The following is a 27,542-nucleotide window of genomic DNA, read 5'->3' as shown; positions in this document are numbered from 1 at the left end:
GATATGTGATACCCCAATGTGTTGTTTGAAATTTTAAAATACTCATATATTTTTCGCATTATAATTTCGGGTAGAATTTGGGGTGTTACATAGTAAGCTTGATGACAACAGTGAACCTATGATTTTGGTAGGATATCACAAGACTGGTGCATATAGGCTATTCAATCGAGTTAATGCGAAGATTGTGTTGAATTGAGATATTGTGGTTGATGAAAATTCTTCCCGGGATTGGAATTCAAGTAATTCAATCAACAAGCCATTGATGAGCTTTGACTTCTAAAACCGCTCATGATTTTGAAGAAGAAATAACTGAAGTCGAAATTGATGCAATTGTCGAAACTCCAGCCGAAGTTGAAGCAGTTTCCAACATTCTTGACACTGTCGAAGTTGAAGAAGGTGTGAGTGTTACAAGCCAAAGACCTCAAAGAACTCGAATTCTTCCAGCAAGACTTTAAGACTATGAAGTAGCTAGTGAAGATGAAGTCACACCAGTTGGGAATTAGTTCATTTTGCTTTACTTACAGGTGTTTAACCAATCAATTATAGTGAGGCTTTAAAGATTCAACAATGGAAGTTAGCTATGGTCGAAGAGTTACATGCAATCGAGAGAAACAACACATGGCAGTTAGTCGAATTTCCAACACATTAAAAAGATATCGATGGAAAGGGGGTGTTCAAACTGAAACACAGTGCTGATGGGTCGATCGCAAGACATATAGCAAGATTAGTAGCTAGAGGATTTCTACAAAGAGCATGACTCGACTGCTCTGAAGTATTTCTCCAGTAGCAAGATTGGAGACTGTTCGACTAGTGGTAGCATTGACATGCAACCAAGGCTGGTTGATATTTCACTTAAATGTGAAGTCAACATTTCTGAATGGTCCTTTAGAAGAATAGGTCTATGTCACACAACCTCCTGGTTTTGTGATTCAAAAGGAAGTGATTCAAGTATATAAGTTGCAGAAAGCACTCTATGGTCTCAAGCAGGCACCTAGGGCACGGAACAAGAAGATCGACTCATACTTAGTTGAATTACCATTTATCAAATGCAAATCTGGGTATGGTGTCTATGTTCAGGTTGTGGAACAAAATATAACAATCATCTTCTTATATGTCGATGACTAGTTGGTAACTGGAAATAGCATGGAGAACTTGTCGAAGTTCAAAGAAATGGTGATGAAGGAAATTGAAATGTTGAATCTGGGAAAATTGTCTTATTTTCTAGGCATGGAATTTCAAATGTCAAAGCAAGGTAAGATGTTGTATCAAGGAAGTATGCCAAAGAGATACTCGAGAGATTCAGAATGGATGATTTGAATCCTGCATCCTCACCTACCGAAACAAACTTGAAGTTGGAGAAGCATGGAGAGGAAGACAAAGTCGATGTAACTTTGTTCAAGCAAATTATTGGATTTCTGAGATATGTGTGCAACAATCGACTTGATATAGGTTTCAGAGTCGTATTAATGAGCAGATACATGAGTGAACCAAGAGTGTCACACATGAAGGCTGCAAGAAGAATTATAAGATACCTAAAAGGATCGATAAACTATGGAGTTCTATTTCGAAGAGACTCTGAAGGCAAAGAAGCAACGGTTACTTGCTTTTTAGATGTTGATTGGTGTGGAGATAAGGAAGATCGAAGAAGCACAACTGGATATTTGTTTCAACTATTTGGTGCCCCGATTTCATGGTGTTCGAAGAAACAACCTGTGGTGGCATTATCATCGTGTTAGCTTAATATATAGCAGGATCCTATGATGCATGTCAAGAAATTTGGATCAAATCAGTACTTGAAGAAATGGAGGTCGAAGTGAAGAAACCTCTTGTGTTGCAAATAAACAACAAGTCAGCCATAAATCTGACGAAGAATCCAGTTCTACATGGAAGGAGTAAGCATATCGAAACTAGATTTCACTTTCTGAGGGAAAAGATAAATCGAGGTGAACTTGAAGTTAGGAATTGCTCTAGTGAAACACAGTTGACCGACATTTTCACCAAAGAATTGAAGATAGACAGATTCCTAAATTTGAAAAAGAAATTAGGAATAGTTTAGATTGACTATTTTTAGAATTGTTCAACAACTCGAATTATAGGGGGTATGTTGAGATACTATTGAGATTGATATTATTAATATAATATCAAATATAATCTAATCTAATAATATCAAATATAATCTAACTTGTGTAAGCCCAAGCCCGATTAGGTTGTATATAAATAGTTATAGTCTATCATTATTTGTACCATTCAATTCAATAATATAATCCTTATTTCCTTTATTATCTCTATTCTGTCCTTACTAAAAGTGTCTCACGCACTAACATCTACAACTGTGAGCGAATGATTTAGATAATATCAAACAATATTTTATCAAAGAGCGATACTACATAATAAGAACAAGGTGAAAACAAAATTATAGAACAATTTAATAAAATCAATAATACATAGACAAAGTAGTAAGTGGAAAATTAATTTAGGGAAAGAAATATAATTATAATTTTATTTCAGTTCATGGATTCTCTTTTGTATTACATGTTTCTCATAATATTCAACACTAGCCTTTATCAAAATAATTAACCATATGATCAATTGAAGTTGGAAGGCGAATAATGATCCCTAAATTTTGATTTTACTTTTTATTATGTTAATATTTTAAACCAATATATTTTAAAATTAACATTTTAACTCATTGATTATGAGAAAATAAGTTAAATAAAAAATTAAGATTTAGACTGCACTATAAGTTAAATAAAATATAGTTAGTATATACAATAACAATAATTTATTGTATATAATAATAATAATAATTTGTTAGGAATAGAGGAATTTAGTTTGTCTATTGTAACTCGTTTGATCTTAGATTAAAAGTCTGGAATATTTAACATTAAATTACTGAGAGTGTAATTTGTATCATTTGATATCATATCAATGACAAATTGATTACCACTTGTAACTGCGTGATAATTTTGTTGAGAAAATTTAGATCTAAAATAGAGATGTCCATTTCAAAAGAAATTTGTTGTATCCAAAAAAATAAGTAACATTGAAAATAGATAAAAATTACCAATAAGATCTTTACATAATAATCAAAATAAAATAAACTCAAATGTTTAACATTATTCAAACAAAGAAAATGCAATGACATTAAAATCTAAACCAACGACGACGACCATAGTTTAAAATCATGGTTCTATGGTTTAAAATGAGACGAATAAGATAAGTGTACCTTCCTATGTCCCTGAAGTAATATATCAGATTCAAAGATTTCGAAGCAACTCATACACGTATGCACTTCTACAATATCATCTTTGTTTTCACTTACACCGATTTTTTCCGGATAGATTATTAATTTTCTTATGCGTTTTATCTTGTCCAACAATATCTTCATAAGATTGAAACACTTCATGACAAATAGCTCACTTAAATCCAATGGATCCATTTTCACAAATTTTTTTCCTTCTTTTGATAGTATTTTTCCTTGATTTGTTGCCATTCTTTCGCACAAATACCAATCAGTGTTGTAGCAGCTTCTATATCAAAAACATCATACACTAATTGAAATTGTGTACTATCTTCATTTTCTTCAGCCACATTAAATTGTGCATTCTCTTCTCTTTCTCCAGCCATATTAAATTGGATATTCTTTTCTCTTTCTTCAGACACTTTGAATTGTCTACGGTTGCGTTTCGATCTTTTTCCAGTTGGATTTTTAGGATAAAACTCAAACCTAGTTTTCCCACCAAAGTTTTCTAGGTTATAATTGAAGTTTCTTTTCAAATATCTAATATTGTGTATAGAGTTATTTCTTGTATTGACATGTGATAAGGAAGATGTTGTGGTAAAGTGATTTGGACGTTGGGTTGACTCTTTTGAATATTCAGGTACTTGACTATTTAATGGAGGTTTTGGAGGGATGGGCAATCTGGAATAGTGGGACTTTATGTGGCCTCCCAAAGCCTTTCCATTAGAAAAGAACCTATTACAAATGGTGCATACTCGGCCATTATTCTCCATAGCTGAAGAAAATTCTACACTCAGTACTCCTTATTGCTTTCTCTTTCTTTTGAGAAGCCCTCGTAAGATTTTGGACCTTAAAAAATATCAAATAAATTCTATGCATCTAACTTATCATTGGAGTTAGATGTAGGCCATTATATTAGACAACGCACCTTCCTAACAAACAAGGAAAAAAAATCATAGTTGCACAAAAAATAAAAAATGTTATCATATTATTAATTTAGCATTTTAATATTTCCTTCGCAACAAAATAATTTAAAATTTACCAATTATAGTTATATGAAAATTTGATTACAATTTTAAGGCATTAGATAATGCATTGATGTAGTTTTTTAACATGAAAATAATCTTAAGTAATTTATTTTTTAATTATTAACATTTTTTATTCATTGTATATTTAATTTTAATTTACAATAATATATTAAGTGATAGTGTAAAAGTTTAATACTATTGTTCAATCATATCTCATTATAATTGTGAAATATGATTTGATGACTGTAAAATATTTGTGATTATCACTATTTATTTTAGACTACCTCCTACATATAAACCCAACTCATGTTGATTGCAACGTGGATGATTTGGTCCACAGAATAAGTTTGATTGTAATACTTAAAAAAAACTGATCCACTATATCCCTACCCAAATACCATACATACTGGATTGCATAGGAGCTTGGGGTAGAAGGTTCAAGGTTGATGCTAAGTTTAAGTATTCTACAACTACACATATATTGTTAGGTGAAAAATAAATTGATCTACTTTTAGGGAAAACCAGAACGCTAGTCAAATTGATTCTTAAAATAACACTTTTCTTTTGAATCGGTTTTAAGATATTATAATTTATATTTCTTCTACAATTGTATCATTTAAAAGTTGATGTACAATTCAAGTTTTAATCGCAGATGATAAGTTGTTCAATGAAATTGATTTGAACTCGACAAAGAAAAAAGTTATTCATCATCTGATATGTTTTCTATAAAGAAAAATACTACCTATTTGACAAAAGTTAATATTTTTATAATATAAATATTTATTATTTTATATATTTAAATTTACTAAAATGTTTAATTAAAATTTATTTATTGAGTTTTTCTTTATGCATTTTTCATAAATATTTATCTTTGTATATTTGAAGAAAAGTCCATACCAATTATATATACATTCTAGAATGCATAAATAATTAAATATAGTATATATCACCGGACTATGGTAAAAAAAAAATTAAAAATATTAGATATTTGATTAAAGATTTTTTTTATATAATTTTTTATTTATAAATTTACTTATATTATAAATTAATTTTTTATTAGATAAAGTATATATTTGACAAACGGTTGTATTCCTATAATAATAATAAATATTAATTATTTATAATATTTCTTTATATATGATTAAAGATAGTGCTTTTGCAAATATTTCTTTTTCCAAAAAAAAAAAAGATAGTGCTTTTGTAATAAAATATTTGCAATTTCTAATATTTATGTAGAATAAAAAAATATAATACACATATTTTTTTTTAAAAGATAGTATTTTTATATAAATATTATTATTCCTAATATTTCTTTATATATATTATCATTTACTAAAATAATCAATTAAAACTTAATCAATGAGTTTTTTTAATACTTTTTAATTATGCTATCTTTGAATTTTTAGGGAATTCAATGTTTTAAAACTCTGATTGACCCGGCCGGTTGAACCAGTTCAACTTTGAACCGGTGTCTAATCCGGTTCGGTTTAGACCAATAAACGGTTAGGTTTATAAAATTAGGATAAAATTGCTTCAAGCGCAAAAAATCAAAATAACCATAAAATTAAGACCGGTTTTGACGAACCAAACGGTTAAAAAAATCAAAGATAATTTTTTATGTTTTACTTTATTTTATTTCTTTGTTTAAATCTAAAAAATTAATTATAGCAAACATTTAAAATTGTATAGATGGAAAATAAAAAATAAAATTGAAGACACATGACAATGTAAATTAAATAGAAAGAGAAGAAATAATGTAATGTTTGTGGACACGGGATAACGATGTTGGTCTTTAAAGAGATGTGAAAAATTATACTGATGAAGAAGTTATAGCTTTGAGTTAATCAATTAGGATAAATATATACAGTATCGTATTTATTTGAGAATTTTATTTTACAAATTATAATATAAATTAATTTTATTAGAATATTTAATATTTGTTTTATTTAAATTTAATATACGGTTCAACTACGGTTGAACCGATTGAACAATGACCAACATATTTTAACAGTTTTTTCTCCGGTTCGGTTTTTAAAACATTTGGATTTCCTTAAAATTGGATGTACAAAAAATATATCAGCTAACAATTTTTTTTTTATATATATATATATATATATATATATATATATATATATATATATATATATATATATATATATATATATATATATATATATATATATATATATTCGATGTACACAGTATATATCAGGTAACAAAATACTTTTTTATAAAATATAAATAGATATATTCGACCAAGGATTGTATTTTTATAGTATAGTATTTCTTATTTATAATATTGATTATAACATAAAGTAATTAGAAAAAAATATAAATATATATTTTACAAATTATTTTATCAAATTGATATACTATCCAATAAAGAGTAAGTAAATTTTGACAAAGAGTATATATTATTTTCAAAAAATTATGATATATTTTTTCTTTTAAATTTAAAATATGTATTGTTTTATGATATACAGTTATTTTCAAAAAATTATTGTTTTATGATATACAGTTATTTTCAAAAAATTATTGTTTTATGATATACAGTTATTTTCAAAAAATTATGATATACAGTTATTATTGTCATTAGTTAAATTTATTAAATAGTATTTATTTTACAAATTATTTTATCAAATTAATATACTATCCAATAAAGAGTAAGTAAATTTTGACAAAGAGTATATATTATTTTCAAAAAATTATGATATATTTTTTTTTAATTTAAAATATGTATTGTTTTATGATATACAGTTATTTTCAAAAAATTATTGTTTTATGATATACAGTTATTTTCAAAAAATTATTGTTTTATGATATACAGTTATTTTCAAAAAATTATGATATACAGTTATTATTGTCATTAGTTAAATTTATTAAATAGTATTTATTTTACTAAAAATTTAAACATTTATAAAATTTGAAAAATAAGATTTCATTATTAACTAAAATTATACTAATGACTATTCTAAAATATGAACTTGGACTTGGTTAAAATCAAACTAAATATCATTTAGAAGTATTAAAATATAATAAAATTAAAATTGAACCCGTTGCCTCTCACATGCGAGAAGCAAGCGCTCTACCATATGAGCTACACTCCCTTTGAAATTGAACTTTGTTTAATTTAATTTAACTTTATATTAAAAAAGATAAAATAAATAAAAAAAATTGGGGAGACATAAATAAAACTCATGAAATAAAAAAAAATGCCTCTTTAAATTAAATAATTTGTATACCTCTCGATCGAGTATTTAGTGATAGGCTTCCTTCTATATAAAGATCGCCTCTATAAAAGAATTTCATTTGTAGTAGAATGATTGTTCAAATCCTTAACATATGTTGTTTTTCTATTTCTCATAAGTATCCATGTCGTGAACAATATTGAAATTTGAACTATTATTAATGATAGTAACAATAACAACCATGTCATATCCATGTCATATCACTCCAATATGATGATTGTTGAAGTATTCCTTAAAACCTTAAGTAACAAAGACAAATAAAACATGTTTCGAGAATACTAGAAATTAGAAAGTTGAAAAACAACAAGAATATCTAGTTCAGGATTTGCAGATATCAGGTTTGATCGATTCGCTTTGTAGATCCATTCATTAATGTTAGAATATTTGATATATAATTTTTATATAAATTTAGAGATACTTTAAATTAATATAAAAATATATATTGACTCTCTGCTAGGGTTTCGTATGACCAAAGCCAAACGGCGCGTCGGCCGACCGAAATCGACGGCGGCGGCGCTCCCCTGACCAGCGGAAGCATCCGTATCCACGCCAGTACCGCAAGCACTACCTGTAAGTCCTGAAAAAGTTATCACCAGAACCCCGGAACAAAGGAAATCTCCGGCCACTGTGAACCATTAGCGTCCGGAGACTGTCAAGGGGAACATGAAGCCTTGGGTGGAAATCATTCAGGGTAACAGTGACATTAGCAGGGGAATGCCTATTGAATTCGTGCCACCACAATTTATCAATGGAGAGGAAAAGATCATCATTGAAGATTGCGATGTTGAGGATGAGATTCGATATTGGGAGAACGTTGTGATCATCTTCGCGTTGGGAGAATCACTTTCTATGCACGCGGTGAAGAGTTTTATGGAGAAATCGTGGAACTTCGTGTCGCTTCCTGAACTATACTTCAATGATTTCGGTTACTTCATTGCTCGTTTCAAGGATGCTGAGGATCAAAGTAAAGTCATGGAGCAAGGTCCCTACTTCTTATATGGTAAGCCATTATTTCTCAAATACTGGTCTATGGATTTTGAGTTGCAAACAGACCTACTCAGGGTGCTACCTTTGTGGGTTACTCTGCCTAATCTGCCTTTGCACCTATGGGGTAAGAAAAGTATCTCCAAGATTACTAGTGTATTGGGGAAGCCGATCACAACCGATGAATGCACAGCGCGAAAGCTACGAATCTCTTATGCCAGAGTCCTTGTTGAAGTGGACATCACTAGACTTGTGAAGGATTCAATTAGCATAAAAGATCAGAGTGGGAGAGAATGGGAACAAAAGGTGGAATACGAATGGAGACCTAAATATTGCCAGTCCTGTTTGAGAATTGGGCACGATTGTGCTATGAAGAAGGTGGCAGTGAAGCAACCTAAGGTGTGGCAGAGGAAATCTGATGTACCTGTTATTGAACCCAAAGCACCAGAGCATGAGATAATGAAACCTACCCCTGAAGCTACTCTTGAGGAAGGGAATCCAAGTAATATGCATGGGGAGAAATGGACTACAGTGAATACCAGCAAATCTGATAAGGCCAAGAAGAAGATAAATTTCACTCCTACCTTGGATATGATTGTCCAGAATGTGTTCACCCCCTTAGGGATTGGAGGATGTCCAGAAGGAGAGAGAAGCAAATCCAAATGATCACAACATGGAATGTAAGGGGTATTAATAAAGACACAAAGCATAAAGAGGTTAGCTCTTTCCTCTATACTATACAGGTACCTATTGTAGCTTTGTTAGAAACGAGAGTCAAACAAATAAATGCTGAGAGGATTAGGAAGAGTTTTGGTAGCATGTGGTCCTGCATAGACATTTATTCCCATCATCACAATGGGCGCATTTGGTTACTTTGGAAAAACCAGGAAATTAATATTAGAGCTCTGCACTATGAGGAACAATTCATTCATGTTGAAGTTCTAGGCCTAGATAACAGAACTCTTTATCTTGCAACCATTATATATGCTTATAACCAATTGGAGAGAAGACTTGTCTTATGGACTCAAATTGGTTCCCTTGGCAGTAATGTGACTGTTCCTTGGATAGTCATGGGGGATTACAACAATGTGAGGACTTGCCAAGATAGAATCGGAGGTAATCCAGTTACAGCTAATGAATACAAAGATCTGGATGAGATGATGCAAAGGCTTGGCTTGTTTGAGGCTCCTACTAGGGGATGTCATTTCACATGGTCCAACAAACAATCTTCTAGTGCTATATACTCCAAATAGACAGAGTAATAGGGAATGTGCTATGGTACCAGGTTTTCCAAGATGCCATTGTTGAAGTGCTGCCTCCTGGCATTTCTGACCACTCTCCAATCAAGATCAGCTGCCCTGCCCCACAGACCAGAAGAAGGACAATGTTTAAATTTCTCAATTGTGTCAGTAGAAAGGAAGGCTTTCAAGATGTTGTTAGATACAGTTGGACTCAGCCTGTTAATGGGACTGCTATGCATAGGCTTTGGCTGAAACTGAAAAGACTTCAAGCCCCTCTTAAGCCTCTCCACAAGAGTTTCACTGGGATTCAGGTGCAGATTCAGTATGCTAGGCATGAGTTGAATGAAGCTCACAGGAACTTGCAGAATAACATGTTCGATGGCACTGCTATAAACAATGTGGCAGCTCATACCACTAAACTCTTGGAGTTACATCGTGTGGAGGAAGACATTCTTAGACAGAAGGCTAAGATAGACTGGCTCAACCTTGGAGATGGGAACAATTCTTTTTTCCACAATTCTATTAAAGATAAGAATAAGATGAATAGAATGATAACTCTCACTTCCCTAAAGGGAGATATTCTTAGCAGCAGGGAGGATATTACCAACGAAATTGTTGATTTCTATACTACTCTTGTAGGAACCAATTCCAGATCTTTGCAGGGTATAGATAGGGACTGTATGCTGAATGGGAGCAGCCTTTCCAGGGACGATTCTCTTGATTTGATCAAATCTGTTTCTGAAGAGGAAATCTGGACTGCTCTTGGGAATATAGGCAATACCAAGTCACCGGGAGTAGATGGTTTTAACTCCTTCTTCTTTAAGGAGACTTGGCAAATTGTGAAGAGGGATGTTACTGTTACAATTCACGAATTTTTCAATACTGGCAGAATGCACAAGGGATTCAATTGTTCCCTCATAACTCTCATACCTAAGTCTGGAGAAGCAAAGACAGTCAAGGATTGGAGACCTATAGCTTGTTGTAGCACTCTCTACAAGATGATTTCTAAAATTATGACTAGGAGATTGGGAAAGTGCATCAACTCTATTGTTAATGAGAACCAATCAGCCTTCATACCTGGAAGACTTATTCAAGATAATATCTTGCTTGCTCAGGAATTGGTTCGAGGATATGGAAGAAAGCACATCTCCCCCGGGTGTATGATCCAGATGGATATACAGAAAGCCTACGATACTGTAGAATGGCCTGCTTTGCACCAAATCATGTGTTACCTGGACTTTCCTCAGAAGTTTATTGACTGGACCCTGGCCTGTGTAACTACTGTATCTTATAGGTTCTCTATTCATGGCAGCCCGAGTGAGATTCTCAAAGCAAAGAGGGGACTGAGGCAGGGGGATCCTATCTCTCCCCTGTTGTTTGTTTTGATTATGGAGTATCTCCAGAGATCTCTGCAAACTCTGAAGAGTGTCAAGGAATTCAAGTATCACCCTAGATGTGCCAAGTTGAATATTGTCATACCCCAAATTTGTCCTACCCCTTTACTTCTAACTGGCTTAGGCTTTACATTCATGTACATACAACACTTAGGTCATAATCCATACCCATGCATGCATATCATTGGTATTAATCAAAGACTAGCAAGAAAGAACTCTTATGGCAAAGGAATTTCCTACCAAAGGTGAGGATCTGAAGTGTGATTATGTGGCTTTGTTTTCATTGAAGTCTTCCTGGATTAGGGTTCTTCTCAACTCAAGGCATTGGGGGAGTGTACAAGTTTGTAACTCATCTGGTTGTTCCTAATCAGGGTTTCCTTGACCAAAGTCAACCAGTTGACTTTCTGGTCAACATTTAATTAGGAATGGATTTTATGAGTGAGAAGCTTTCATACTGACTATGCGGATGCATTCATTTGACTGGATTTGATTGGAGAAGATTTAATCGGGAATTTCATCAATAATCGGAGAAAAATCAGAATAGTTGACTTTTGGGTTGAAATCGGAAGAATTAGTCGAATATTGACTTTTGGTGGAAAATCGGTCAAGAAAAGTCGAGGAATGAATAAAATCGGGAGTTTGACAAAAGTTGCCAAAAATAGAAAAGAATCAAAAGTGGAAAGTTCCATACTTAGAAAATTTTTTGGCCCTTAAAAAGTTTGATGAACAGTCCACTCCACCATCAGTTTACACGTGGCAAATGGAACTTTTTGGAGAAATTTACAGCATCAAAGTTGTTCCTCTCATGGAGGAGAGCAACTTTGTAGTTGGACACTTTTTAATTTGAAGCTTGGTTGAAGAGTCATAAATGTATGAAGTGGGAGATTTTCATTTGAATCAAGTCATGAGGCTGGGCAGATTGCTGGGCACGCGTGAAGCAATTCATCGAACAGGTGGTGTGCCAATTTCAAGACTGATTATAGAGAGGTACAAGAGTCCATTGATTACAAACTTGACACCCATCAATTCCCCTCCATGTTCTTTACACAATAAGATAAGAATCAATCCAATTGGGTAAGTATTGAATCAATGATGAAGCTCCAAAGTCAAGCCCTTGCCAAGTCACGCATTGGCAGATTACCAAGCAAAATCCTGGGCAGCACGCATGCATTTCATCAAATACGTGATGTGCCAAATTTGAAACCAATTTTAGGGCTCTATAAGTCTCCGTTCGGATCAGGCTAGGTACCACAATATTCCTTGCCATGCCCTCTATCCAACAAGTCAAGTACCAGTAATTTTGGTGGCATGGTCATTGAGGTATAAGGTTCTAAAGCGGCGCCTTCGCAAAGTTCCACTTGTACAAGGATGTAGGCTAGATTTCATGTCACGCGCGCGCAAGCCTTAGACAGCAGCAAGGCACCATGTCCCAGCCCATTTTTCTCCCATTCCTAAGCATTGATTCAAGAGATATTCAACACCAAAATCCTTTAATTCCATTCCCTCTTTGTAGTGATACAAAGCTCGACTCAGATGGTGGACCATAGAGAGAAATAGAAGACCTCAAAGTGAGCCTCATGAACATCCAGCCACGAGCCACACAATCCATGCACCATGCTTGCAATCAACTGCATATCACCCTTACAACCAGTCCATACACTACTGCACACATAAAAGAAAAAGCTACACTACACGCATCCTCACCATAAGCCATACATGCACTCTCACTATATAAGGACCCTCACTCCACAAATTCACACTACACACTTCATTTTTTCTTCTCAGCTTCACATCACAACCGCACACTCTCATTACTCTTCTCTCTTCTCATAACAATCTCCATAACCAACCCTAACAACCTTCATCTTCATCCAACAAACTCCATAACCGAATCTCCTTCTTCAATCATCATCACCACCTTCAACAACCTCCTCCAACCACCATTAGCAACCCTCATCAACCTCCACTCAAAAACCGTCATCATCACTGCCATTACCACCACCATCACTACGTCTTCATCAATCTCTAGCATCAAGCCACGGATTCAAACCTCCTCCATAATCATCTGACTTAACCTCGATCTTCATCATCATCTCCATTCACTATCATCATCATCATCATATCTTGGCAAAGAGGAGCATAGCTTTGTAGAACTCTCTCCTGGAATCAAGAATTGAACAAGTAAGTGGTTCTATAAACTTCTCAGCATTAGCCACCATGGGATAGGTCATGAAGCATTTGTGCTGCACATTTACACATTCTTTTCATTCTTGGTAATTGGATCTGTTTTGCTCGAATAACTTGCTGTTTGAATGTTAAGATTGCTCGCTTGAGCTTTGTGAATGATTTGAATCTCGTTGTTGTGATTAGTTTGGTTTTTAATGGAAGTTGTTCAAGTTAGGGCTTTGAAAATGTGTTAAGTTCGAACTTTAGGGGAAGAATTAAAGAAAACTGAGTGCAGATTCGGATTCAGGGGAAAATTTTGAGTCGGGAAGTGGTAGACTTTTAAGTTTACGGGCATTTTGTTTTTTTCCGGCGGAGGTTGTGCCGGAGAAGATGACCGGAACAGTAGGTTCCGGCATCTGTTCTTTTTCTATCTTCTCCGAGCAGCTGAGATGGCGCGAGCCTATTGGTCTCTAGGGACTGATTTTGATTCCATTTTGTCCTTAGTACAATCATTGGGAACTGAGATGTTAATATCTTAGTGGCTGGGAGTTTATCTTGTATGTTAGTGATTTAATGAAAATGTGGCCCATTGATACTTATCACATTCTATTCTCATGTTACGTTGGTATTGGAAATAATAAAATGCCATGTTGTATAATTCATATAAGCCATGTCTGTTTGTAATAGAAAAGAAAGTGGAACGTAATAGAAAACGTGACGTAACATGCATGCTGGTTGGAAAATGGAAATGAAATGAGAATAATATGTGGCAGTAGTGAGTGGGTCACGCATCTGGTTGTATGGGCCTTAGCGCCATTACTGTTTCCACCCCTATCTTGCAGGCCCATGCGCCTATTTGACACAATCTCAGTTCATATTGAAAGTGATGTTGCACCCCTCCCCTTTGGTAGTTTAGATCTAGTTCATTTTTATTTTGTTTTCTCTTATTTTTCAACTCATAATTCTCTTTTTAATCACATAAAAAATACATAAAAATTGTTCATAGATATTTTAGGGTATGTAAATAATTGTCATGATTTTTGTTAATTTTTCTTAATTGTTTTAATCCTTTAATAAATCATTTTTGTGATACTTGAACTTTGTTTAACACTTCTTTGTAAATAATTCTTTAATAGACTTAGGAGTTAATTTTTTATTCTCGTTTTTTTGTATAGAATTAATGGATGTATGTGTGCTTGTGAGTATCATTTGTTTGCTATAATTCTCAATTTTATTTGTCGCATATTGATTTTCTTCTACCTATTCCATGTATAGTTTTTTGTTGTTAATAAATTGTATAGTTTATCATTTTAATTCCCTTGCATAAACAACTTAGATTAGAAATAGGATTAGTTCCCGTTTGCATTCTTTTCTTTTCAACTTTTAAAATACTTAATAAATACCGATGAAGATCATACCGTTACTATATTTTATAGTAGGAAAGAAATGATTGGGGCGTAGGCCCCGATGTATGTTCTTTCCTACTTAGCGGAAAAGAAATGATTGAGGTGTGAAGCCTCGATGTATTTCTTAACCGTTATTTAGAGAAACGATTGTGGCGTAGGCCTCGATGTGCATTCTCTAAATATTCACAAAAGAACTCCTTTTTGTATTTCCTTTACTTAGCGGAGAAGAAATGATTGAGGTGTGAAGCCTCGATGTATTTCTTAACCGTTATTTAGAGAAACGATTGTGGCGTAGGCCTCGATGTGCGTTCTCTAAATATGCAAAACAAAACTCTTTTTGGTATGATCTAAGTCACAAAGTTAAAATCCCCCATAAAAAACACCAATCAAAAACACTTCAAAAAACCTAATAAATGGTCAGATTTAAAACAAAGTAAGGAAGTGATGCGAAGCCTTGTAGTAGGTTCTCGTCATCATGGAATTACCCTTAAAAGATACAAACCAATTCTCTCTCTCTTCGTCCTTTTCTTAAGGGCAAGTTATCTCCGCTCCATTGCATCCTAGGTGATCCCTTATGCAAGAGCGCGAGCGTTAACGCCGCCCAACTAAAAAACACAAAAACAAACAGAAAATCTTTAGCCGAGCTACGGTAACTCTGATTCCTGAAAAGGATACGTAGGCAGCGGGGTAGGGCCCGTGCGAGTACAATTCTTTGTTTTCCCTACATTTTGTATTCATTTCGCATTTAGACATAGACATAGTTATACACCCTTTAGATAGAAACAAACATAGGTGGATACCATCGAGTACGATGGGCGCGAGGGGTGCTAATACCTTTCCCTTGCGTAACCGACTCCCGTACCTAGATTCTCTGGTCGCAAGACCCTGTTCTTATCCTTTCCTAGGTTTTCTGATATTCCTTTCCCTTATGGGATAAATATATTGGTGGCGACTCTGTTCATTTTTCGCGAGCGTGCGACAAATATCATCAACATTTGTTTTGCTGACGACATTCTCTTGTTTTCCAGGGCTGATTCTCAATCTGTCAGGTTACTAATGGGAAAGATTGAAGACTTTGCTCACACTACAGGACTCCAAATGAGCAAACCAAAGAGCAAGATTTACCTTGGAGGAGTAGAGGCTAATACTACCCAGATGCTTCTGCAGGTGACTAACTTTCAGATGGGAAGCTTGCCTTTCAAGTACCTTGGAGTCCCACTTGATAGCAAAAAACTGACCATAGCAAACTGCCAGCCGTTAATTGATAGAATGCTTGGTAGACTTCACCACTGGTGTACGCGTATGCTGTCCTATGCGGGGAGATTACAATTGATAAAAAGCATAATCTTTGCTATTGTTAATTACTGGTTGCAGGTTTTCCCGTTGCCTAAGAAGGTGCTTGCACATGTGGAGAGCCTATGCAGGAGATTCTTATGGACTGGCCAGGATATTGAGAGTAGAAAAGCCCCTATCTCTTGGGAGAAGGTGTGTGATCCAATTGCTGCTGGAGGCCTCAATGTAACTGCTTTGGGTCTGTGGAATCAAGCAACAATAGGGAAGATGCTCTGGGACTTAAGTCACAAGAAGGATAGACTGTGGATACATTGGGTGAATCACTTCTACTTAAAGAACAACTCGGTGGAGACTTATCAGATTAAACAAAATGTCTCTTGGACTATTAAAGCTGTTTTCAAACATAGGCAGACTTTGCTCAGCACTGATGCTTGGAGGAATTTCCAGTAAACTGGGCTGTATCATACGAGAACTATGTACCTAGCTCTAAGAGGAGAGAAGCAAGATGTACCATGGAAGAATCTCATGAGGGGCAATTTAGCTAGACCGCGTGCTGCTTTCGTTTTCTGGATGGCTTGCCATAGCCGGTTACTTACCAAAGATAGGCTTATCAAATTTGGTATTGTCAATGATGGCAAGTGTGTCTTTTGTGGTGAAGCTGAGACCTGTAACCATTTGTTCTACGAGTGCAGGGTAACTAGAGAAATATGGAAGAATTGCTTGGACTGGTTGCACTTGCAGCACCACCCGAGTGGCTGGACTCAGGAGCTAGAGTGGATTAATCTTCATGCTAGAGGCAAGAGCAATCGTGCCAGGATGCTGAAATTATGTGCTACTGAAACTCTCTATCATGTTTGGATTTGGTGCAATAGAAGGGTTTTCAAACAGGAGGCAGGGCTTGATGCTAGCTTTATTCATATTAGAGACACTGTCAAGGAACGTTCCAAGAGGGACAGAAAATTATGGGCCTTTTGTAATACTCTTTAAATCTGAGTCTGGTTTTTCCTTAGTCTTTTGGATGCTTGGATCTTAGGATCAACTTGTAATCATTGTTTTGGGAATTAATATATTCTTTATTTTTCTCCAAAAAATAAAAATAAAAATAAAAATATATTATTAAATATTTTGAAAGATATTATACGATATATATTTATAATATTTTAAGAGATATTATAAGATACTAATAATATCTTTTATTCCAACAACTAATGAGATATGTTTTGAAATTTGTTATGGATATGTTGAATTTTAGCAACTATAAATATGTATCTCTTCTGTTATTGTAAAAGTGACAATTTTAGAAATTTAGAGCTAAAGCGAGAAATAAGAGTTTAGCGTTTTAGCAAAGCTTTGGAGTTATCTACGGGAATTGAGAAATACTTCTAAAATCCTTGAGTTTATGTGATTATTATATTGAAATTTGGAGATATTGAGAAACACTTGCGAAGAAAATAGGGTTTGTTCTTGGGAACTCGGAATGCTATTTTTTTGTAACTCATTTGTAATCTCTTGTAACAACTTTTGGAGTAAACTTTTGGAGTATAGTAAATTGGAGAGTTGCTCTCTCCCCCAGACATAGATCTTTTGATCGAACTGAATAAACAAACATTTCGTGTTTCTCGCCTTATTTTATCTTATTTTGCTAAATTCATTATTTATTGGTTATTATTGCTGAAGGCCACTTATTTTGGTTGTTATTGTTCTTTATCCCCACACATCAAATTTCTTGATGTGAATTGAACTTTATCACTTTCACAACAATGATCTTAAATATAATCCTTCTTTGTCATTGTATCATTCTACAAACCAAGAACATATGTATTAGGACATTTATAATCATGTTGTACCTCTCATTGTTTCTCAACCAAATTTATAACATGTACTAAAACATTTGAAACTTGTACGACGACACAATAACTCTTCTAGCCGAAATACTTGATAATATCATTTTCTCATAATTATTAATAGAGTTAAATGACTTTTTCCCCGCTGTCATATAGGCGTGTTTTGGTTTACCCCCCTTAAAAAAAAAATTGGCGCAGACCTTAAAAATAAGATTCCATCATTAAAGTCCCTATTCTTTTTTTTGGCCAAGATTCTTAGAATCTTGCCTACGTGGCGTGCTGACTATGTATTTGTTACACATGTGTCATTTTTTAAATTTTTTTTTTAATTTCCACGTGGAATTTCTTCTTTTTTTTTTAATTTTTTTTTGAAATGTTTTTTGTAAAAATGCTTTTATCCCATTTAGAATTGGAATCAAACATGCAGTAATTATTTCCTAACATAATCTTCTAGAATAACTAGAATAAAAAAATTTGTTTAAAATATAATTTTACAAGTTTATCTCCAAGTTAAATGATAATTTAATCTACTTATTTAATAATAGTTTTATACAAAATGATAAAGAAAAAACTCAGAAAATCCCTATATTTTAGAATATCATTTTTCAATAAAGTGAATATCAATGTGCACATACGGATAAAAGTTAGTCATCAAAATTTTAATTATTTATATTATATCACACTATTTATTTTCAATAAAATTATAAAATTTTGCAAATAATGGGACTTGAACCCATGTCCTCTACATTAAAGAGGAGAGGCGCTACTACTAGAACAAACAACTTTTGTTGTTTATTATTTGAGGTGAAAGTATAAACTATATAATGCATTCTATATTTCATAAACTATCTTATAATATTTTATTTGTTTACTACTATTTTTACATATACATTACTTCATAAATTATTTATTTGTTTAATGCTATTTTATAATATACTTATTTGTTTACTGTTACTTCATAAATTATTTATGTTATAAATTTATTTGAATATGAAGTAATACTTATAGTTAATAAATTTTTCATTTAATATTAATTTTATATATTAACTATAGTTTTTTAATTATATGAAAGTGCAATTAATATATTAATGTTATTTTTTTAATTATATATTAACGTTATTAAATTAATTTTGTATTATAAATTTATTTAAATAATTATATTGTAACTAGTTATATGTAAATATTATAGTATATATTGTAACCAATTATATTGTAACTATGTAATTAATTATAACTATGTATAATATATGAGAAAAAAGGATATGCACTGACAGTGTAAAATATTTTTACACTGTCAATCAATCACAACCATGTATCCAATTAAAACAGAATTTTAATTTTAAAAAACTAATATGACATGGTAAGTGTAATGATTTTGATTGGATGTATGTGTAAATTTGGTTTACATTGTCAGTGCACTACCTTTAAACTCATATATATATATATATATATATATATATATATATATATATATATATATATATATATATATATATATATATATACACTGTATAATTATATTGTAACTAATTATTAATATAGCTCACTTAGTGGGAGTATCCCATTTTATCCTACAAGTACCAAGTTAAAAAAAATTAACCCAAAACATGTAGCTCACTTGGTGGGAGTATCCCATTTTAACCGACAAGTGCCAACTTAATTTTTTTTTTTAAAAACAAAAAAACGAAATTCCACGTGAAAATTTAAAAAAATAAAAAAATGTCACGTGTGCAGCAAATACACAGTCAGTACGCCACGTAGGCAAGATTTTAAGAATCTTGGTAAAAAAAATGGAACATGGGCTTTAATGATGGAATCTTTTATTTTTAAGGTCAGCGCCAAAAAAAAATTTTAAGGGGGGTAAACCAAAACACGCTCATATGGCAGGGGGCAAAAGTCATTTAACCCTTATTAATATTACTATGATTTTATTTATAATGTGTTTAACTTCTAGACCAAGTCGATCAAGGATTCTTCCAAGACAAATGTCATGGTAAGCACATGAAGTTATTGTAACATATTTAGCTTATGTGGTGTAAAGAGTGATTATAACATACTTTTTAGATTATTGAGATACAAATTTTAATCTAAACATGAAAAAAAATTAAGAAGTGTTATTCCTATCATCAATATCTCTTTCCTAGCATGAATCTGACAATCCTTGTAAATTTACTTATATGTTCCTTTTGTATGATAACCAAAGGCTCAATGTTCCTTTGAGTTATATCATTACCCTTTTGACTGTAGCTATGTGAATCTCAACTGGTCTTCTATGTATCTTGTAGTTAGACAAATTGATAAGGTAAGATTAAGCCTAATATAATTCCCTCATTTTCCTATACTTCGTTGTATCAATAATTATTTCTCCTTCATTTCTAGTTAGTTTACTTTTATGAGCTATGGGGCGACAAACTATGTTACACTGCTCTATGTTGATACTAAGAAAATCTCCTTAGAATATTTTTTCTAATCGATGAATATCTCATAGTCAAGTTGTATGACTTTTAATCCAAGAAAGTACCTCATATTTCCTAAATAAATCATGGAAAGTCTTCTTTGCATTGAGCTCCTGAATATCTCAAATATTCGTTCATCATTTCTAGTGTATATTAGATCATCAACATAAAGGTTAACTATAAGAACTTACCTATGTCTTCTTATTTCACAAACAATGTATGTTCATGAGAAAATTTATTTAATTATTTATGGAAGTATGACTCAATTGTATTATACCAAGCTTTTTCTTCTTGTTTCAGTCCATGCAATTCCTTTTTCAGTTGTACACTTTTCATTTCTTCTTCTGATTTCCAAGTCGTTATTCTACTCAAACATATTCAATCAATTTTCTATTAAGAAATGCATTCTTTACATCAAGCCTGTATGCATTATGGTTCTTGCATGATAATAAAACCAATAATGTTTTGATTGTGTTCTATCTAGAAGCTAGAGAAAAAACACCAATATAGTTTATTTCATGTTGAAGAGAATAAGCTTTTTTTATACTAATTTTGCCTTATGCTTTTCAATTTATCCATTTTCATTGTAATTTATTTTTAATATCAACTTTTAATCAATTTGATTGCATCTTGGTGGAAAATGTGTTAGTTATCACGTGTTGTTCTTTTCAATTGATTTTATCTATTGATTCATAGAATCCTTCAAAACTGCAAGCTAAGTAGCTTCTTCACGTGTACTTGGATCACCACATGTGCTAAAAAAAGGTTAAAATGTGTAATTTACTACCTTCACAAACTTCTTGACCCGTGACATAGTCGTTAACGTATATAGGTTGTATTATTTCTCTTGGATGTAGCTTATTGTCATCAATGTTAGTATCTTAATCATTTGAATCAATGGTTTCATTGTAGCTTTCATTGGTTTGTTTTCCTTGAACTTAAAGGAAAACCATTCACCGTGTCTTTCTTTACTAAAGTTTTGAGCCTTTTGAAACTCAAATGACCACATATGCAGACAAATAGTTATTGTCTTCTTTGGTTATCATCACATGTGAAAAAATTACAGACATCTTATTTGAGGAAACTTGTGTGGACATGATCAAACTTTTATCTTCATGAAACACCTTGCAAGTATTATAGTGGAACTTAATGCCCAACTTATTTTTTAGTAGTTTTCATATGCCCAAAATATTTTTTTCTCATGCATGATAGGTAATAAATGACCTGAGTTCTTCATCTTCTATAAAACTATAAATTTCCTCTTCTCACGGCTGGGATCTTGGAATCATCACCAAGTGTGGTAAATTTTATAAAAGATTCATCAAAATCAAATATTCATTCATTAGCTCCAATCATGTAATTGTTGAATACAATATAGTCATATCATGCGATCATAAATCTCAATATTTTCTCAACATTCAAGATTTCATTCATCTTCTACCCATAAGAAATCATCATGTTAACCTTTCAATTATTTTGTTATTTTGTAATAAGAAAGCAAGATGTTATGATGTTTTCTTTATAATTTTGAGTTGAAAAGTCAATATTTAATGCTTTGTGAAAATATGAAGATTGATGTTTTAGTTGGTTTTAGGTAACAAAATATCTTATATTAGTTTTTGAAAATGAAATTTTCAAAGGTAACACTAATGAGATATGTAATGGTACGTAAAGTGTTGATTTATATTAAGTGTAATATTATGAAGTATTTATAATATATGAATATGATCTAATACGATCCAATACTTGGAGAATAGATTAGCACATCTGCCATCCATTCTGCCGGCGATGTAGTAAAATGAAAAATGAGCTTTAGGGGTGACGGGGGTTACCAAAAACAACAGGTCCTCAAAAGGATGTAGGTCCGAAAGAGGCCCAAAGCGATGAATAATTGACTCCAAGTAGATTAATCCTATACCCCTCATCCGAGTAGTCAGGTCACAGTGGCATCTAAAAAGATGAAAGAAAAGGACAACATAAGGCGCTCCATTAAAATAATGGTATACTTTTAGGTATTCCCATCATGTAGGATAGAGTTGCGAAGAATCCATGGCCATATGCTTCAGAACCTCTACCTCAAAGACAGTGAAGGGGGATGAATCATGGAAAAAATGCATTCGTATTAAGGAATGGTGCAAGAGCCATACTTTTCACGTATTATTTTGTCCTCTTAAAGACTCAAGACTCTTCAGTCATAAGACAAACAAAATTCCGTAAAATTGTCGTCGAGACCATCTGCTTTAGCAAAAGCATAAATAGTGGAAGATTATACATGGTCCATCCAAGAAGATTGAGTATCATTTTGGGACTTGTAAACACATTTTTATGATTTCTTGTCCATATTGAACTAACTTTATAGTTAAAGGAAAATGAAACGCTAAATAAAAATGTAACTACTAGACTTGAAAAGAGTGACTCATAAGAAAATGACATTTATCCTTCTAAAAGAACTATATTGTAGCATGCAAAGAGGCTTCATCAAACACGTCTAATCACTCACACGCAACACTTAAGATTTTCGGTTCCCAAGAGCCCAAATGACGATACCTCCAAAGAGACGTTAAAGTATGGTGCATTAACTGCACAATTCCCTAAAGAAACTAAAATGATTCTCCTCCATTCGTCTTAAAGTGATCAAGAGGTGGTCGATATTCGATGATGCAGCAACAAGCCCCCGCCTACCTATACATCGGCAAGGGCTTGGGGAAATTGTTCAGAACCCACTACGTTAACCCCGACCAACCACTAGGAAGGGGTTCCATTCCTTCGAGAATCTTCTCAATACACAAAAATTATCATCCTAATGATCACAAGAGATCTCATGTGTAAGCGGATCCAACGGTTCTTCAGATTTCACGGCTAACAAATAGCTAGTTTATAATTCCCCTCTCTATATATAGAGAAAAGGTGCCAAGTTAAGGTAACAGGTTTCAAATTCAATTTCATTTCACTTTTTTTTCCTCACAAACAAACATGAACGTTGGAGTGTTAAACTTGCAGGTCCTCCCACTCTACCGCATTGGGCGATGCAATCCTCCATCATTGTTGTTCCTCCTCTTATTTTTGGTTCTCGAACAAAACAGAGACTAACGGCTTCAAGTTTCAGTTCATTGTCTAGTTGGAAGCTAGACTGAAACTTTATTTCCTTGTATAAGGGGATTCTTGGGTTTAACTTTCTAAAACCACTCAAGAAATAGTAGATTCTCTCAAGATCAATTCTTGATAAGATGAGTAGGATCATTTCATTATACCTAACCTCTATAATTTTCTGATGTCGTTTTCTATTCTCTTATCTTTTTTATTTTCTACTTAATTTTTTTACTTTAAATTTTATATGCATACTAATTTATACGTTTTTGATAAATTTTATATGTATACTAATTTATACGTTTTTTATGAAATAAGTTGGGTAAGTGATGTGTTAAAGGCGTCTTAAGCCTTACATGAAAGTGTTTCAAAAAAAATTGAAAAGTTACCATTTTTTCAAAAAGTGAGTACTACATTATTAGTAAATATTTAAAAAGTGTTTTGGGTTTTAAAGTGTCACAACTTAGACACTTTAGACCTATTATGACACTAATTCTAGAGTCCGACAGCAAAAAGCCTATGTTTAGACGTGATGTTATACTACATCCTTGAACTACCTCCTAAATTTGTGACTCAAAGATTTGAACTCGATATTAGTTCATGTAGGAGCGCCATGTTACTGACTCTCCCAATATAGTGTTAGTAATATCATACTATTTTAAGCAACTAAAATAGGACATGGTAACAACATTTTAAATAATTGATGTGGGTTTTTATGAATTTGTTAAAACTTTTTATCCATTTGATTCAATTTTATAGTCTCTATCACTAAAGAAATAATATTTGAATTATTAAATGTAATAATAATAATTTTTAATTTTTAATATAAGTGTTCTAAATATATCTCAAGTGAAAAGGTGTGTTGTGAGTAAAATAGTAGTGTTGGTTCCCATCAATCCTAATAGTTTTTAAATGTCATCCTTGTACAAGTTATTTAACCTCTTAAGCATGTGTGCAAAATTGGTATATTTGTGGAATCAAATAATGAAAATAAGACTATCCTTAATGTAAGTTTTAATTATTTGATTGCAAAAAGTTAAAAATAAATAGATTTATGTCAGACACATTCATGTAAAAATAAAATTGGGCAATAAAATTAAAAAGGTTAAATATGTTTGAGGTCCTCATAAATATTTTAACATGCAGTTTTAGTTCTTCAAAAAAAATTCTTTAAAGAATGATCCTCCTAAAATTTTCCGTTAACAATTTTGATCCTTACCGTCTATTTGGTCTAACGGAAAGTGACGAGACATGCCACGTTGCTGGTCACGTCACTCAAAGTCAAACTGCAAATAAAACATGTTAGATTATGGGGGTTTGAAACCTCCCTAAATTTGAGGATTTTTTTCCACCATTGTTACATTCTAATTTTTCTTCACCTACAAAAGTCATGAATCATATGTTCCCCTTCTTTACCTTTAACTAAGTGATTCTCATTATCATATTTAAATGGGTCTCATTTTTCTGCTCCTGAAACGAAAATGCTTGAGGAGTAATTTCTCCATGGGAGCCTGCAATTGAAGACGCACTCAACTTGTTCGAAGAAATGTTTCAACCAGAAAGGCTACAATCCTCTAGGATGCAAAGTTGAAAATACATAAATTTAATGCATTACATATCGTTTAAGATCTTACTTTGAACGACAAACTCAAACAAATAAATAAAATTCTAAAATGGACAAGATGTGTAGTAAAAGGTTATAAAATTTTGTCAAGAAGAGAAAGACATTCTTGGCTTGCAACAAACCTTAAGTGGTAGAGTTTATCGTAGAATCCCTTCAAATTTAGAGAGGTTAATGAATTTGTTATCAGATACTTGGTTCATCCATGATGTCAAAATGTGTTTTTTCTCTTATTCTCCTCCCTTTTCTTCTTGTGTTTATGAAGCTCTGCAATCAAGACATAGGAAACACGATCCACCACCACTAACTACTAGACTATGGTGCTGGGTTAATTTAGATAATTGATGGATTCAATAACAAGTTTGGAAGGTTAATTATCCCGTGATTGGAGTGTATGAATGATTTAAGTGTGCAATAGTGTGAATAATGCAGAACTATTATTGTATTTGTATAGACTTTTTATACTGATATTCTAAAATGATGAAATTTAACGGTCTTTACAAATGTCTTGTTATAGTGATATGATCAAGCAATATTAAAACTTAAAAAAGAGCTATTAATATTGTCTATATTAAATGGCAATTATACAAAATAATATAAACACTGATTGAATACTAATTGTATACCATTATAAAAAGATACTAATCATATTGGGAGTTTATCCACTATTATAAACACTAATTTAACCATCAATATTATATGAATATTGCACAAAATACTATAAAAATTAAATTAAACACTATTTATAAGATCAAAACACCATATGAAATTATAATGTTACTGTTTTAAAATACCGTAGTTTTACCTAATTACAACTATTATACTTCATTTTTCAGGTTTTATTCAAGTTCCATCATGTTCATAGTTTAAAGTAGGAACATTATTATCTTTCTTCTTAACTCAACCTTAAATTGTTCTATTATTTTCATTTTGATCTAAGGTAACATAACTCAAACGCCTATATTCGAATCGTCAAGGTCGGTTTCTTATATATACATTCCATTGAGGCATTTCGTCGAACAAGTTGAGTGCATCCTAAAAAGAGGGAAGTTTCAGGTCCTATAAGTCTGGCTTAAGAGGAAAGAGTGTTTGATTCAGAATTTATAGTGATGATGCAAATGAAAGTTTAAGGTTGTCTGAAAAATCATTGGGAGCCAGAAGAAGACGAAAGAACTTGGGTTTGAGCAATATGATGAAGGAGGAGAAGAGTTAAAAAAATCTAAAGTATTTAAGGGAGGTTTGAAACCCCCGCAATCTAAATCATTTTTTTATGGTCAAAACTTTTAATGACGTGTGGTGGAACATGATGTACCACGTCAGCTTTCGTTAGACAAGATAGACGGCAGGATCAAAAGTGTGGATGAAAATTTTTATGAGGATCATTCTTTAAAGAAATTTTTATTAGAGATTAAAATTAAATATTGAGTTATTTATGAGAACGAAAAACATATTTAACCCAAATTAAAACCAACAACCAAATTTAATGAGAACATTTTTTAATTCTCGTTTCAAGTTACAAGATAATATCAAACACTTATTAGATACAAGTCACTATATGATACATTTCTATTCCACCGTGATTTCAATTCTCGTCTCTACAATTATGAGCGACTGATTTAAATAATATCAAACAATATTTTATCAAAGAGCAATTCTACATAATAAGAACAAAGTGAAAATAAAATTCTAGGACAGTTTAATAAAATTAATATTCCCTCGGTCTCAAAATAATTGTTGAATTTGTAAAAAAAATTAAAATAAGTGTAGTTTTTAATTTTAAATGCAATTTTACTTTTTATATCTAATTAATACTTCTAATTTACTATTTCTTTCACCTTGCTTTAATGATAATTTGAATACACCAATAACCAAACAAAATAGTTCCGTAAAATTGTTAATCTCTATTTTTCATTTATTATATTTTTTTAATTTGTGTAAAAATTTCAAGTATGACAAATATTTTGGGACGGAGGGAATAATTCATAGATAAAGTGGTAAGTGAAAAAATAATTTAGGGAATAATTCATTGCAGTTCGTTGCTTCTCTTTAGTATCCTATGTTTCTCATAATATTCAACACTAGCCTTTATCAAGATATCTAACCATATGATCAATTGAAGTTGGAAGGTGAACAATGATCTCTAAAATTTGACGTTACTTTTTATTATGTTAATAGTTTAAGCGAATAAATTTTAAAATTAACAATTTAACTCATTGATTGAGAGAAAATAAGTTAAATAAAAAAAAAATCAAGATTTAGATTGCACTCATTGTAACACTCAATTTTGTCCGGAGCTTAGTTTATTTTTCAAAATTATCGTCACTTTTATTCCGCTTATTTCTAAAATCTCATAAAAAAAATTATTAGCTTCATTTTTGTTTAATTAAAAAAAGAAAAAAATAAATAAGGTAATGATAAAATAAAATAGTGGCTTATTAAAATTTAGGTGTTACTTTTTAGTCTTTATTTGTGTGTAACAAAGTCCAATCCATCACCTACAAAACTCAAGGATACTTTAGGCATTTAAGTAAAT

At 32.1% G+C, this 27,542-nt stretch overlaps 3 protein-coding genes across 3 annotated transcripts; 2 read left to right on the top strand and 1 right to left on the bottom strand.

Annotated features, from left to right (window-relative positions):
- Nucleotides 1-1,304: 1,304 nt before the first annotated feature.
- LOC131650367 (secreted RxLR effector protein 161-like) lies at nucleotides 1,305-1,736 on the top strand. Its single transcript, XM_058920083.1, has one exon. The coding sequence runs from the start codon at nucleotides 1,305-1,307 to the stop codon at nucleotides 1,734-1,736; it is 432 nt and encodes a 143-aa protein (XP_058776066.1).
- A 1,705-nt stretch (nucleotides 1,737-3,441) lies between these two features.
- Nucleotides 3,442-4,014, bottom strand: LOC131650360 (uncharacterized). Its single transcript, XM_058920075.1, has one exon. The coding sequence runs from the start codon at nucleotides 4,012-4,014 to the stop codon at nucleotides 3,442-3,444; it is 573 nt and encodes a 190-aa protein (XP_058776058.1).
- Nucleotides 4,015-16,475: 12,461 nt separating this feature from the next.
- On the top strand, nucleotides 16,476-16,988 carry LOC131650346 (uncharacterized). Its single transcript, XM_058920064.1, has one exon. It carries the CDS (start codon nucleotides 16,476-16,478, stop codon nucleotides 16,986-16,988), a length of 513 nt encoding a protein of 170 aa, XP_058776047.1.
- The last annotated feature ends 10,554 nt before the right edge of the window (nucleotides 16,989-27,542 follow it).

Source organism: Vicia villosa, linkage group LG1 (genome assembly GCF_029867415.1).
Source record: "Vicia villosa cultivar HV-30 ecotype Madison, WI linkage group LG1, Vvil1.0, whole genome shotgun sequence".
Classification (NCBI taxonomy): Eukaryota; Viridiplantae; Streptophyta; class Magnoliopsida; order Fabales; family Fabaceae; genus Vicia; species Vicia villosa.
The sequence above is the reverse complement of the archived record's forward strand: the minus strand, read 5'-3'. Positions and strand labels throughout refer to the sequence as shown.

Excerpts from the sequence above, each read along its gene's own strand:
- LOC131650346 (XM_058920064.1), top strand. The coding sequence starts at position 16,476 with ATGTACCTAGCTCTAAGAGGAGAGAAGCAAGATGTACCATGGAAGAAT.
- LOC131650360 (XM_058920075.1), bottom strand. The coding sequence starts at position 4,014 with ATGGAGAATAATGGCCGAGTATGCACCATTTGTAATAGGTTCTTTTCT.
- LOC131650367 (XM_058920083.1), top strand. The coding sequence starts at position 1,305 with ATGGATGATTTGAATCCTGCATCCTCACCTACCGAAACAAACTTGAAG.